Source organism: Pongo abelii, chromosome 2, assembly GCF_028885655.2.
Source record: "Pongo abelii isolate AG06213 chromosome 2, NHGRI_mPonAbe1-v2.0_pri, whole genome shotgun sequence".
NCBI lineage: Eukaryota > Metazoa > Chordata > Mammalia > Primates > Hominidae > Pongo > Pongo abelii.
In genome coordinates, this window is record NC_085928.1 from 168301555 (window position 1) to 168317946 (window position 16392).

Below are 16392 nucleotides of genomic sequence, written 5' to 3' on the forward strand. Positions count from 1 at the left end.
AAAAGGGTTTTTTTAAAAATTATTTTGTGCTACAATTGAATCATTTGTTTCCTTGAAGTTTGACATACAGGTATAACATTTGTCCCTTCTGACCAGAGTATTTAGTAAGACAAATGACCAAAAAAAAGCAGTTATAACACAGAGTTATGAGTAAAATGATCAGGAAGTTCAGCATGCTGTGGGAGCACAGATGGAAAAAAGCACCTTTTGAGGTGGGGCGGGTCAATCCAAGTAGACTTCTTGAACTTTAAGGATTAGTAGAAGTTAGCCAGAAAAGGAGGGAGGGGAAAGGAATACTGTTCAACAGAGAGGAAACAGCATGTGCAAAGACCTGGAGGCTAGGGAGCTAAAACATGTTTAGCATCACTTAGCCCTAGAGTATGAGTTGAACAGTAGATATTGATGAGGAAGAAGAGGTAACCAGAGATGTCTTTAGGCCATAGTAAGGAGAGTAAACATTATCTTAAGAGCAGAGGAAGCGGTGATGACTTATGTCAAAGTGGTAATAGAGTCAGATTCTTGAAAGATTAGAAGAGACCATAGTGGAGGCAGGGAAGCCAGAAGGCTGTTGAAGCATTCTTGGTAAAGTATTAGTGATGGCTTACTTCTACTAGGTAATGTCTGTGGTGATAAAAATGAATTACCTCATTTGAGAGAGAGTTAAAAGGGCGAATGGATGGAACTTGGTGATTGATAGGGTTGAAGGAGCAGTAGAGAGGGAGAAGGGAAGTATCACACCCATTTTTCTGGCATGAAGAATAAGGTAGTTGGGAATGCGACTGAGATAAGGCATTGATTCAGTACAGATACAGGAGTGAGGTGGTCAAAACAATCATTTTAGTTTTGGATGTTTGGCATTTGAGGCATCTGTGGGTTTTCCAGGTGGATTTATCTGGTAAACTGTTGGATATATGGATTTGAGCTGAGCTAGAGATAATTTATTCATTCATTCATTCCACAAATATTTATTAAACCCTCTTAAGTGCCAGGAATTATTATATATGTATTGGGGATATTGTAGTAAATAGACAAAATCGCCCTGCCCTCAGAGAGATTATTTTTATAAAGTGGGAAGACAGACAATAGACAACAAAATAATTTCAGATAGTCATAGTACCCTGAAGGAGATGAAACAGGGTAATGATACAGAGATGGGGGGAAGTGAAGGAGGGATTAGACAGGTGACCAGCAGTGGCCTCTCTCAGGTGGTGATACTTGAATCATGAGAAGGAACTAACTAGGTTTAAAGTCAGGAGGAAACATTTAAGGAAGAAAGAGAAGAATGTGTACAAAATTTTTGGAGGCCTTAAGGGCCCACTGAAGTCTCAACTACATTTTGTACCCCAACTTTTTGTCACTCCAGTGTGTTGGGTCACCCCAGAGCAAGTGCAGATACATCTTTTGATGGTTGATTTGCACGTGAATTGAGAAGAGGGCAGAAATACCCAAATGTCTAATCATTTCCTCTCTCTTTTTATCCTTCTTTGAGTTAACCCTTCCATATCTCATGAAATAAGAATGGATTCTCAATCTAGTGTTAAAGCAAATATTCAGAATATTCCCTGAATTGTGTTTGCTTCTCTGAAATGCAGAATTAATTCTACTTCAGTCCTTTTTTACCCAAATATATATTAGTATTTCCTAAATGTGCCTTTGTTGTTCCCTACAATATTAAGTGCAGGTTCTAAGGAGGAATTTGGTTTTCCCACCTATTTTACATTATTAATATCTGTAAAAATCCAATAGCAATAGAACGCAGAAACACAAACAGAACTTAGAGGATTCAGAGCTCCGCTTGGTTGAACAGAGAAGTTCGTTAAACCAAGCAACTCATTCTGTTTTATAACAGATGATTTACTGGCTAACACATTGGAATGTGTGCCTGACTTTTATTTTCTGGTGAGTCTTCCAGTGATAAAACCTAAAATCAGTGGTAGATTTTCCTAGAGCAAAGTTTCTCAACCTCAGTCCTACTGTCATTTTGGGCTGGGTAATTCTTTGTTCTGGGAGACTGTCCTATCCATTGTAGGATGTTAAGCTGCATCCCTGACCTCCACCCACTAGATGCTAGTTATATGCTCTCCTCATCTGTGACAGCCAAAAATGAGTATAGTTATTGCCAATGTCCACTGAGAGTCAAAATCAATCTTGGTTGAGAAACTACTGTTTAGAGGAATTCTTAACTTTTTCTGGAAACACATACCTCATGCTTCAAGGGTATAGCCTACTGACCCTTCAGTAGGCAGCAAATTGAAGGCCTATTAGCAAAGTGAATTGATTTCTGTCACCCGGATCCTACTATGATGAGAGGAAGGCTGGCTACTTACTCAAGGGGCAACTTCTGTCAGCCATGTGGCACTGCTGGAGGTGACACTGGCATCTTATACCCAAATTTAATTATTTGCATGGTGGAGTATTGAGAGATAAGGAAAATTATGAAAACTATCGTATGCTAGAGAATATATCACTTAGTATTTAACATACACCAAATTATGTTTTGAAAAAGTGAGTAATGAGTGATTAGGTGTGTATGTGTTTTTATATATACATGCACATATATGTGTATATATACACGTGTGTATATATGTATTTATAATGTTACAATTCCCTAATTATTTGTATGTTGGCTCTTTGGGATTTTGTGTATGCTTCAATTTTCTCCTTAACTAATCACTGTTATTATATCCTCTTTAAGTTATCTTTGTCTGGTTGATTACTGCATGAGATTTCACTAAATGAATTGGAAAAAAATGTTTTAGCTGTTTTGGAAGATGTATTTGCATCTTTCGTGTTGTTACCTATAGTTAATAACATACTTCCTGATATTCTGTAGCATACAGATGTCAGCTCTTTGCAGACAGTGGACCAAATGGTGTCAAATATGAGAAACTATATGCAGAAATTAGAAAGAAACTTTGTAAGTACTAAAAACAAAGCATTGAGAACATTGTGTATACTTTGGCATATTCTATTTCATAGTGGCTTTCAAATACTTTTTTAACCATAGTGGTTAAAAAAAGATACCTTACATGATTAACCCAGTAAGCAGTATTTGTATACTTTATATTTGAAGCAAAAGTTTCACGAAAAAATGACTGTACTATTTATAGTATATACAGTTATTTTCTAGTCTATTTCATGTTTTAAAAATCCTGGTTACAACCCACTAAATTGAGTTCATAACCTCCAAGTTTGAAAAATAATGTTAACTTTCAAAATTTTTAAAAAATTGGAAAAAATTAACCTCAAAAACATTGATTCTATTGAAAGTCACTATTGTAAATGAACATTTTATATGAATTTGCATAATTTTATTATTAATAACCTATCTACTTAAAAGGATTTGTAACATCTAAAGAGTTTTAGGGTTTTATAAACAACGCTGAAAACAGAAATTTTAGGAATGATGTTTAGGTATAGATCCCTAATAGTCCAAATAAACTAGTACTATAATAATACTCTCCATATTAACATCAAAACCAGTCACTTGATTTGATCTGAAGAAGACCCATAACATTCTAGTCATCCAGTTTGAATTCTATGGATCATTTCAGAATGCCCAAATAATCTAGGGCATTATTGATTTTAGTAATGTAGCAATCTGGTACCTACAGGAGGAGGTATGAAACTTGATGTATAACTAAATTGATTGGCTTGATGTTGGCAAGATTACACACAAGGGTCAACCACTGACTATAGAAGTATCACAGGTTTGGGGGCATAGCATCTTTATTGAAATCTAAGCCACGAGCACCCAGAGACTTAAGGATCTCTGAGTGAGTCACTTATTAGTCTTTGTAACGAGAGTGGGATAATTGTACCTAAAATGGACGACCATTAGGACACTCTAGGGGTGACTTTTTTTGGGCAGAGGTAATTTTTCAAGTCACTTCTCACTAGAGAACCTGGGTGTGCCTTTGACTACACCATATTGGTAGTTTAGTATCCTTAGTAAAACTTACAGCTAGTGTTGTTACTTATTTGAACTCTCTGGCAATAATTATTTATATTTGACTCGACTGAATTTACAATTTTTTTACCTGTAGGGTCAACTTTCAGTGGATCCAAATGGACATTCATTTTGTTCTTCCTCAGTTATGACTTATTCCAAAATAGGAGATGAACCGCCAAAGGTTTTTCAGGCCTCAACTCAAACTCGTCGAGCTCCAGGAGGAGTAAGTTTTCTATAAGCATTCCTAAAGTTTTATAAAGTTAGGGGATGATAGACTGTCTAGATCAAATTTTAACTATTAAAATTTAATCTGGTACAAGATGGCGGGGGGACAGGAGGGAGGTGTGGGGTTTGGGGTTAAGGTAGTCCTCACTGTGGAAACCATTAAAGGTCAACTGTATTTACTTAGTTTGTGGCGATTTTTTGTAGCCCCCCCACCCCCCGTGAGGGTGCCTTTTTTCATGTAAATATCTATGGATGTTTATTACCTTTACATGTTGACAAGGTAAACAAAACACGAAAAGAAGCCTTTGTTTCATGAAATAATGTCTATTTTTAAGTTCACATTTGAAGTGAATTAATTTTTTAACTCATGAAATATTTCAAGTATACAGAAAGGATATAGAGAATACCATAATAAGTGCCCATATTCCTGCCACCCAGTTTAGTCATATCGTAACATTTTTCTCTATGTGCTTCAAGTTGTCTCTTGCTTTGTTTTCTTTTTAAGCAAAAATGTAGAGAGGCAGTTAAACCTAATACATTCCTCTGAGGTCTGTTTTCCCTTTCTCCCCTTCTCAGAGATTACCATTTTCCTATATCTGGAGTTTATCATTTTCACGCATGTTTTTACAATTTTATTATTTAACGTTTCTATCATTAAAAAAATGGATTATTTTCCAGATTTCCCAACATTACATAAAGGGTATCATATTGCATGTGTCCTCTGCAACTTGTCTTTGCTGAGTAATATGCTTCTGAGATTTATTCAACTTGATACATGTGGGTCTGGTTTCTTTAACTTCTATGTAGTATCCAAAATATGAATATATTATGATTAATACACTTCTGAGATTTATTCAAGTTGATACATGTGGCCCTGGTTTCTTTAACTTCTATGTAATATCCAAAATATGAATGTACCATGATTTTTAAATCATTTTCTGTTGATAGATATGTAGGTGAGTCTAATCTTTCTCTAATTCATCTTTATACATGGCTCCTTATACAAAGAGTCTAGGAGTGGTATTGCTGAGTTGTAGGATATGTGTACTTTCCTCTTTACCTAGCATTTCCAAGCTACTATCCCAGTGATTGAAATTGTTGGCTTCCAAAACTGTGGCTTGTGAGTTTCCATTTCTCTACTTCCTTGTTAGTACTTATAGTAAAAATATAGGTTTACCAATCTAATGAGTGTGAAGTAGTACATTTTTTAGTTCTTACATATAAAGGTGAACCTTTTAATGATGCTCTTGCCATAGTTCTGCTAATCTCAGACATTTTAATTTTAACTTTCTAAAAGTGACAATCTTAAATGTAAACAGAATATAATTATAGATGTCCCACAGTAAATTGTGTTAGTAGCTATCAGAAATATTCTAATAATACTTCCATAGAGTCGATAGGTGGGAATCATGAGATTCAAGCCAATCAACATGACTGATGAATAATTAGTTGCCCTTATTTGTAGGAATCCCACCATAAACTTCCTTCTATTACATTATCTAAGACAGTCTTGAAGGCATTAAACTATAATTGCTACTTTTGTTTTAATATTTGATTACAATTTGGAAAAAGGTTAAATTGTATGGGTTCTGTTTGTTCTAGACATTTTCATTTTAAGGAGTTCAGGAAATACCAGACTTACTACCACAGTTTTACCACAAGTTAATAGTGGAACTGAGTACACATTATTTTTAGAGCAGTAGATCTATGGCCATATCTCTGTAGGTAAGCTGGCCCTGAGATATACATTCTATATATATTTAAATAATAATAAAATTTCTTTATTTTTACAGATAAAGGAAACCAGGAAAGCAATGAGAGATTCTGACAGTGGACTAGAAAAAATGGCTATTGGTCATCATATCCATGACCGAGCTCATGTCATTAAAAAGTCAAAGAACAAGAAGACTGGAGATGAAGAGGTCAACCAGGAGTTCATCAATATGAATGAAAGTAAGTTATCACAAAAAAATAGTATTCTTTCTCATAAAGTTAAAATAACAGCTGTACTTGACTAATTTTTTTTTAGAAACATGTCATAAGATGTAGTTTTTGAATAATACGTGTAGAGAATACCTCATCAAAGTAATAGGATTGTGGTTTCATCCTTTCATAGGAGAGCTCTTTTTTATAGTGATATTTGGCAATATGGGATATTACTTATTTTTATTTTGTCCTTGGAAAATGGAATCTTTTGAATTGTTATTTAGTAATATTATCATTAGGCAAAATGCGTCTTTAAATATTTTTTCTGATTATCAAGAAAGTACATTGGAAAAGTATAAAGACAAAAATCATCCATAATCCAAACTCAAAATACTAGCAATATTTTAATGTATTTCTTCCTAATCATTTTATATATATATAAACATACTTTTTTCTCAAATTATTATTTTACTTTTATATAGTTTATATTGTGCTTATTTTAATTTACCATTATAATTGTAAAGTTACTTATGATGCTATTTTTCAAAAACATTTTAAGTGGTTACCTTAAAGTTTTATTGTAAATAAGCCATAATTTTTACTTAAATCATTCTGTACTGTTTAATACTTAGGCTTTTGTATAGATAAGACTTTAATTTCTGTTATATGTTAGATTACATGTATGTCTCTCTCTCTCAAGTGAATTTTTTCTTTTTCTAGATTTTATATTTATTCTTCAATGCATTTACATCCTTCTAGTGTCCTAACTCTTCTCCCTGTAGTTTTTAATTATATTACAATTTATTAACAAATTTAATCATTAAATTTAAATTATTTCTATTAATTTTTAAATCAATATTAAGCTTTTATATTTAATTAATTGTATTCAATAATGAAATTATATTAAAATTTAGTTGGATTCATCTAGTTTCAGAAAGTATTTTGAATAATGTTTTTCCATAATAAAGTGTTTAAATTTTAAATTATTGTATTAAAAAAGAAATTCTGGCCAGGCACGGTGGCTCATGCCTGTAATCCCAGCACTTTGAGAGGCCGAGGCAGGTAGATCATGAGGTCAGAAGTTCGAGACCAGCCTGGCCAACATGGTGAAACCCCATCTCTACTAAAAATACAAAAATCAGGGCCCAGCACAGTGACTCACGCCTGTAATCCCAGCACTTTGGGAGGCCGAGGCGGGCGGATCACGAGGTCAGGAGTTCAAGACCAGCCTGACTAACATGGTGAAACCCCATCTCTACTAAACAAAAATTAGCCGGGCATGGTGGCGCACATGCCTATAATCCCAACTATTCGTGGGGCTGAGGCAGGAGAATCACTTGAACCCAGGAGGTGGAGGTTGCAGTGAGCTGAGATGGAGCCATTGCACTCCAGCCTGGGCGACAGAGCGAGACTCTGTCTCAAAAGAATAAATAAATAAAATAAATAAAAATACAAAAATCAGCTGGGCATGGTGGCCCGCGCCTGTTATCCCAGTTACTTGGGAGGCTGAGGCAGGAGAATCTCTTGAACCTGGGAGGCAGAGGTTGCAGTGAGCCAAGATCACGCATTGCACTCCAGCCTGGGCAAAAGAGCAAGACTCCGTTGTGGGTGGGGGGGAGGAAGAAATTCTATTAACATTGGGGTTTGATAAAATTATTCTTTTTTTTTTTTTTTTTTTTTTTTTGAGACAGAGTCTCGCTCTGTTGTCCAGGCTAGAGTGCAGTGGTGCGATCTCGGCCCACTGCAAGCTCCACCTCCCAGGTTCACACCATTCTCTTGCCTCAGATTCCCGAGTAGCTGGGACTACAGGTGCCCACCACCATGCCCGGCTAATTTTTTGTATTTTTAGTAGAGACGGGGTTTCACCATGTTAGCCAGGATGGTCTTGATCTCCTGACCTTGTGATCTGCCCGCCTCAGCCTCCCAAAGTGCTGGGATTACAGGCGTGAGCCACCACACCTGGCTGGGGTTTGATAAAATTATTCTTATGCAATAAGATAGAAGCCATGATATTGTGACCTGTGTTTATTTGTAACCTCTGTAATTTTATCACATTTATATATATACTGAGTATTTCACAATAATCAACATTTTGATGAAAAATTTAGTGAAGGAACATAATATTTTAAAGCAGTCTTAAAGAAGAAGTACTATCATGTCTCTATTGTTGCTATTATGGAAGTTAGATTACTTCATAACAACATGAATTGACATTCTAGCTGAGTAACCTGTCTTAGGAAATTGACAACAGAAACTTGTGAGGTCAAGTTACGTAGAAAGATGGTTAGGTGAATAGAAGTGCTAGCCACAGAAGTATACACTATACAGGAAGAGTATATTCACTGTGAGATGACCCAGGAAGAAAAACTGTTAGTTAATATAATTGGGTCAGCTGGTCCACTGGGTAGAATAATATGATATCCAGGCAGGTGAAAAAATAGATCATCAGTAACTAGATCATCAGTAGGAATAGGAGAGGAACAGACAGGAAAAGAAATACTACTTTTGTCAAAGACCCTTATATTTGAAGTGGCTTCCTGCCTCTATACTGAGGTTACACTAATGAAAACACCAGACTAGACTGAAATACGTGGGAGCAAGGCAGTTACTGACAGTTGATACCGTAATACTTATTCCCATTATTTTTCTGTTTAACATAGGTGATGCTCATGCTTTTGATGAGGAGTGGCAAAGTGAGGTTTTGAAGTACAAACCAGGACGACACAATCTAGAAAACACTAGAATGAGAAGTGTTGGCCATGAGAATCCTGGCTCCCGAGAACTTAAAAGAAGGTAAAAGTTGTTTATAAAATAGTTTGGTTTTTTAAGAAGAATTTGAAGTAAAGTTATGTAATTTACTTCTGTTATCAGAAAGTTTTGATGATCATCCAAGTTGTATCCACAGTATCTTTTGTGAAAGCTGTAATAATTTTATATTAAAGCTGATTGTTCCACACAAATTTAAATTTATATCTAAAAATCAATAATAGTTTAGGATTTTATGGTTAGTAATTCACTAGTAAAGTATGCCTCAGAAGATAGAGACCAAAATCCTCTTAAGGAAAACTGATATCCTGTAGTGTAGTTATTCTTGTAAAACAGATTCTAATATGAATATAGATAGAGTCATACATTTCACACTGGTAAAGATATCTAGAGATATGATAAGGGGAGAGTGGTTCTATTTGGAAGACTTAACAACTTTCTTAAATCAAAATTTAGCATTTAATAGTAAATTTCAGACACTTGTATAATATGTAACAGTACATGCAATACCATATTCGAGGTGTATTAGATATTTTGGAAGAATTTTGCAAGAACATTAGCTTCTTTTAGAATTCCCTTTTAGAATAGCTGAGAAAAATAAATTTGCTGAAACCACATATTAAAGATTATAGAGAGTTCTGGCTGGGCATGGTGGCTCACACCTGTAATCCCAGCACTTCTGGAGGCCAAGGCAGGTGGATCACTTGAGGTCAGGAGTTCGACACCAGCCTGGCCAACATGGTGAAACCCTGTCTCTACTAAAAATACAAAAATTAGCTTGGTGTGGTAGCACACACCTGTAATCCCAGCTACTTGGGAGGCTAAGGCAGGAGAATCGCTTGAACCCGGGAGGCAGAGGTTGTGGTAAGCCAAAATCACACCACTGCACTACAGCCTGAGTGACAGAGCAAGACTCCATCTCAAAAATAAATAAATAAATATTATAGAGTTTTTAAATACATTTTGTACATACTGTGGAGCTACAGTTTAATGTGGTTCTCAGGGGAGTAAATGGATAATAATATCTAATTCCTATGAAGTTACACTCAAAGGCCTCACCAGACCTTAAATAGAAATCTGTTCTAAGCTATAAGAGAGTGGAGAATTGCTGCAGAAGGCGGAAGCCTTCACAGAACTAGCAGTGGACAAGTGGGTGTCAAGTAAATCAGAAGCCTTATGCAGAATTTCATATGCTGGGATATTTTCTTCTAAAATACTTGTTTAGGAATTTAGAGCCCTAGTATTTTCTATTGAATTGCTTGAAAACTTGCTCCCATATTCATTATAGATATTTGTCTCATTTGAAAAATGTATTGATTAAAAACCTGGCAATGCCAAGTTTGAATAGGAAATCCAGGGCACACTTAAGGAAGGCATGCTCTTTATGGATGACCTATAAATTTCTGGCCCTAACAGTGGCATTTTCTCTTAACTGGCACTGTCCAATGGCATTTTCTGAAATGACTTCGGTAATGACAAAAATGCTATATATCTATTCTGTCCAGTGTAGTAATCACTAGCCACATTTGGCTGTTGATTCACATTTGAAACATTGCTGGTACAACTGAAGAACTGAATTATTTTATTTTAATTCAAATATAAATGTGGTTAGTGGCTACCATACTGTTAACATTAAACAGTGTTTAAACTATAAACAGTTAAATCTATCTCAGGAAAACAGCTGTTGCTGTCTTAAATTCACTGAAATGGTCTGCCTTGTTTTCCCGTTTTTTTTTTTTTTTTTTTGCTTTTTATTTTTTGTTTTGGGGCGGGGGGACAGAGTCTGGCTCTGTCGACAGGCGGGAGTGTAATGGTGCGATCTCAACTCACTGCAACCTCCACCTCCCAGGTTCAGGCAATCCTCCCGCTTCAGCCTCCTGAGTAGCTGGGACTACAGGTGCACATCACCACGCCCAGCTAATCTTTGTATTTTTAGTAGAGATAGGGTTTCATCATGTTGGCCAGGATGGTCTCGATCTCTTGACCTTTGTGATCCGCCCGCCTCGGCCTCCCAAAGTGCTGGGATTATAGGCATGAGCCACTGCACCTGGCCAGCCTTGTTTTTCAAAGCTATTAAGGAATTTTTAAGATAAAACTTTTCTTATATTACAGTGGTTTTTAACATGTTTGTATTGATTTATAAACCACTGGCCATTTTTTAAATGATATTAATATTCGCATGTATATTTCTCAGGGAGAAACCTCAACAAAGTCCAGCCATTGAACATGGAAGAAGATCAGATGTTTTGGGGGACAAACTCTACATCAAAGGCTCATCTGTGAAAAGCAACAAAAAATAAATAGCCATGCATTTGATTTGTTTAGTTTTGGTTGTTTTAACAGTTAGTAATGGTGCTGGGTAATAAGCATAAGACCAATCTCTTGCTGTTAAATCAGTTCTGTCCTTGGCAACTTTCTTGTGATATCTGAATGTTCATGAAGGTCCTAGCTTTATATTGTCCCCCTTTAGGAATAAAATTTTGATTTTCAACAGTGTGAGTAAATTGTGAAACAGTCTATTTAATATAAAACTCTTTAAAACATACCAATTTTTTAAAGCTTATATGCTGATTTCGCTTCCCCAGTTGTTTTTTTGTTGGCTAGGTATTCTTTTATATTTATCAAGATTGATTGCAGAGCAGTTCTATCACTTATAATTAGTTATAAGAAATTATAATGTTAAAGTCTCAGTTTTTACAACACTGTACTAGAGTTATATTAATAAAGGTTTAAATAATTTATCTCTAATTTTATAATGTGTTGTAAAGCCAGCTAGCTTAAAACTTTAAAAATAATAAAGCAAAACTGCACTAGTACCCTTTTATGAGAAAATATTATTTTGATGAAGGGCAAGAATAATCAAATAGTTCATTTTCAGAGAAAAATATTTTAAATTACAATGTACATGATTGTTTTGGTTATAATTTATTTATAGAATGTATCTTTTCTATATTACATTCTTAATATTCACCAGATATCATATTGACCATTCTCTTTAACTTCTTAGTGTGGCATATTTCTACTCTCCTTTCCCACAAACAGCTTCATCTATCTCCAAGGTTAACATTCTGAAGCTGGAGAGTCCTTGGAGAAACTCTGCTCAGCTTTTTTGTGACATTTAGAAAAATGCATTTGGTATTCTCCAAACCAGAATGATACATTGTCTCAAAATTTGTTAGACAGCTGATGGGTGTTTTTGAGCAATGTCTTAATAATTCAGTTGTTTCTGTTTTAATTATACCATTAAAAATCAGCTTTAGCTTTTTAATTCTGGAATTTAAGCATCAATCTGTTTTCATAAAAGTTAGGTTTGAAGTTTATAAGAATATAAAATCTTAACTCACGTTTGTTGTTTAATATTTCTATCAAGGAAAAAAGCCCCCAAAAATTGCTATCACTCTATAATTCTAAGTATTTTTCTTTTCAATTTCGTAAGTAAAATTATATGACCTATGTTTATACTTCTCTAATTTTTTATATAATATTTTTGTTAATTTTACTAGTTTGTGTTTTATGCCTTTAGTCATTAAAATAAAATGCAAATGTGTTAATTCATTGTTGAAATTAAGCATGTATTAGTTAAAAATGTCCTTTTAGGCATACTTTAGTATACTCCTAACATACCATAACACATTGGGAAATTGTCATAAGGCACAAATTTTAAATAACATCTTGATATAAATTAACCTGATAGAGCAAAGTCTTAAGAAAGTACATACTTTATTTTCCTTTTGCCTAAATCATTACACTGATGATAACTTGAATCATTGTAGTCAAATCTAAAAACACGCTTTAATAAATAATTGTGTTTAACAGTATAATTCCTGTACATCAGATTGCAGTTAGACATTGTGGTGAGGCAGAATTTGAGACGGTAGTACTGAGAAAAGTTCTTTCTTTCTTAAAAGTCAACTCTATCTTTGCACCATAAAAAAAACTATCAATATCTATACCCCAGAATAATATTTGTTTGCAACAACTTCTTATGATGGGTGTTTAATACTGTTAGTCTGTAAATTGAAACTATTTAAAACTATATACATGCTGGGCGCATTGGCTCATGCCTGTAATCCCAGCACTTTGGGAGGCTGAGGCAGGTGGATTGCTTGAGGTCAGTTCAAGACCAGCCTGACCAACATGGCGAAACCCTGTCTCTACTAAATATACAAAAATTAGGCGGGTGTGGTGGCGGGCACCTATAATCCCAGCTACTCAGGAGGCTGAGGCAGGAGAATTGCTGGAACCTGGGAGGTGGAGGTTGCAGTGAGCCGAGGTCGCATCTCTGCACTCCAGCCTGGGCAACAGAGCAACAGAGCGGGACTCCATCTCAAAAAAAAAACAAAAAAACAAAAAAACCTATATACACATACTAGGTAGGATGGTTTATTTTTAAGATTAATATTTTATTTCCACTCCTTTTATGAGCCAATGAATTATTTTACGTGAGTTCATGAGGTTTTTTAATAAAATAAATAGAAATTAAAAGCTTGTTTTTCATCTGTATATTCATTATTGTTAATTTCATGAGCATGACATTTGTTTTTGTTCTTGGAAGTCTTCTACAGGAAGAACTATATTTTTTCTTTTCACTGTGCTCTGTTACAGGGTGTTTTAAAGTGATGTACCTTGTGCCTACTTAAAGAGTCTGAAGGCTGGGCGCAGTGGCTCGGGCCTGTAATCCCAGCACTTTAGGAGGCCAAGTCAGGCAGATTGTCTGAGGTCAAGAGTTCAAGACCAGCCTGGCCAATATGGTGAAATCCCATCTGTACTAAAAATACAAAAATTAGCTGGGCATGTTAGTGGGCACCTGTAATCCCAGCTACTCGGGAGGCTGAGGCATGAGAATCACTTGAACCCGAGAGGCGGAGGTTACAGTGAGCGGAGATCGCGCCATTGCACTCCAGCCCAGAAGACAAGAGCGAAACTCCCATCTCAAAAAAAAAAAAAAAAAAAGCAAAGAGTCTGAAAAGTCAGTGTGTTTAGATCTATGAAATTACTTTCCACATAATTTGCTAATTGTAAAAAAAAAAAATCCAGACTTATAAAACATTAATGGCTAATCTTTTGGGAAATGTTAATCCTAGAATTAAAATAAGGAACAATAGATATAAATTGGAAGAAGATAATCAGAATTAAAATTTTCTACGGTCCTTGTATTCTTAAGGTCGAAGGTAAAAATAAATGATTAACTGATGACTGTGTTAAGAATGCTTGTCAAAATAGGGTAGCCACTAAAAGAATAGACAATAGAGTGTATACCTTTGAAGGAGATAAAATGAATTCAATCTCAAGGCAAGAAATGAGGAAAAGGTAAATACAAAACATAAAAAATTGATGAGAAATAAATGCAAATATGTATATAATTAGTGACAAAAAGATTAAAAAGCAAAAATTGTCAGTTCAAATTTTTAAAAAATCTAGCACTATACTGTTTCCAAAAGTCATATTCAAAAGACATTAAAAGGTTGACAGGATGGAAAAGATATAATGGCAAATATTAGCCATAAGAAAGTTAGTATATCTATAGTATAATAAAACATTTAAGGCAAAAAGTGGCTACTAGATTATAAAGGGGGACCCTGCTAAATAATAAGAGATTTGATTGATCAGGAAGATACATCAATTCTAAGCCAATTATACCTAATAACATAGCATTAAAATATATGAAGCGATATTTGAGAGAAGAGACTTCTGGTTCTAAACAAATGGAGCATACATGTTTTTTCTTATTCTTCCCACTAAGTACAGCTAAAAACTCTGGAAATAATTCTTAAACATTAGAGAAGAGAGAAAAAGACTAGCTAGGGACTTTGGTACTTGAAGAATGATATGGTGTGAAAGGAGTGGAAATAAAATATTAATCTGAAAAATATACAACATGTTACATTGTGTATATATATCTTAAAATAGTTTATAGGCTATCATAAACTGATACATACAAATATGATTGTGGTATATAGACATCAATAATCCTTTTTCTATGGTGCATGGACTTAATTTTTAAGAAAAAAACAACTTTTCATAATACTCCAGCCTCAAATTTTGCCTCACCAGAATCAGTGTGTTTTGAAGAACTGGAACTTTCTCAGGTTGTTTTCATTTTTTAAAATGATCGACTTTACTATTTGATTACATTTATTATGGAAAATGTAAATATGCAGAAGAATGCTAAAATAGAAAGTACTCATTATCCCATCATCCGCCAAACAACGAAAGATTTGTGTATTCATTTCTAGTCCTTTTATGTGGATATATAGAATTTTAAAAACAAAATACTGTAAAATTATATCCTGATTTTTCACATTTTGGAGTAACCATTTCTTGAGGACAATATTCTTTGAAAACATGATATTCAGTTTCATTGTTTACATCAGAGTCTAATTATAGCTGTACCATACTTTACCTCCAAATATTTGGTATTTCAGATTGTTTCAAATTTTTGCTATTGTAAATTTGTATGAATATAATTTTTAACATAACTGTATTGCTGATAATTTGTTTAAGATAAATTATGGAAACAGAGTTACCAATTCAAAGATTATAGCTATTTTTAAATGTTTGATACATTTTACTAAATTACAGAAAGATTGTACTTATTTATGGTCATACCAATGAATGTCCCAGAAATGTCCATTTTTTTCATATCCCTTGCCCAAAGAGAATAGGGCAAGAATAGTTTGGATGTTACCTCTCAAACTTTTATTATTACAAATTTTAATAGAGGTAAAATATTACCTCCTTATCTTAATTTTGTACTTTTTCTCTGATAATTAATGAAGTATGATCTTTTTCCGTATGTTTACAGCTGATTTGCTTTGCTTTTCTGTATATTTTAAGTAGCACAGGTCTTGTAGGAGCTTCCAACATAAGCAATTTCTTGTCATATCATTAGTTCTTCCTACATGAGCAAGACATGAAACTGCATGTATTTATCACATTATTTCAAGTTAAGTATCCCAATGTGACTGAAATTATAGTCTTTTCCTCCTGGGCAGTCGTGTTATTTTAATGTCTTGTAATCTAACAAAATTAGCTCTTATTCTTCACGTAATAAAGAGGTTTTGAATATTCCATGAACCCTATATGTGATATGATAAGTGAAGAGTAAATTTAAGATCTTATTTGCATTTTCTGTCAGGGTCTTCAAAACTCTATTAACTGCATATTCATGCTCCTTATAGCAGTCACTGTCTGTAGCCAAGGCAATGCTGGTATAGTAAATTCCAGCTTATTACTTCTAGAATTCCACCTCTGGAATTGTAGTCATATAATATCCACCCCTTCAGTATAGAACAAGAATATTTCTGCTCAGGAGCTAAAACAGAGGCCTACATTTGTGTCCGTTGTCCCCTTTCAGTGACATCACAGTCCTAGCTTCTTGGCAGTTGCAGAGAACCTCTTTAGTTTGGGGGCAGCTTGGTTTAGGCTTTGGAATATGGCACAGGAATGACTCCTGTCATAGAAGATCTGAGAACTTACGAATGTCCTGTCAATGAACTGATCAATAATGATATCACCAAGCT

The 16392-nt window shown here is 34.5% G+C and overlaps 1 protein-coding gene across 9 annotated transcripts in view; it reads left to right on the plus strand.

Moving 5' to 3' along the window:
- Positions 1–12424, plus strand: part of MLF1 (myeloid leukemia factor 1) — a 39917-nt gene extending 27493 nt beyond the window's left edge. For 5 of the 9 annotated variants that reach the window (XM_024244159.3, XM_054550476.2, XM_054550477.2 and 2 more), the window contains 5 exons: positions 2834–2917; positions 4047–4175; positions 5971–6130; positions 8764–8896; positions 11064–12424. In XM_024244159.3, coding sequence (XP_024099927.1) covers positions 2834–2917; positions 4047–4175; positions 5971–6130; positions 8764–8896; positions 11064–11169 — 612 coding nt within the window. In that variant the 3' untranslated portion in view covers positions 11170–12424. 9 annotated transcript variants of the gene reach the window in all.
- Positions 12425–16392: the final 3968 nt, after the last annotated feature.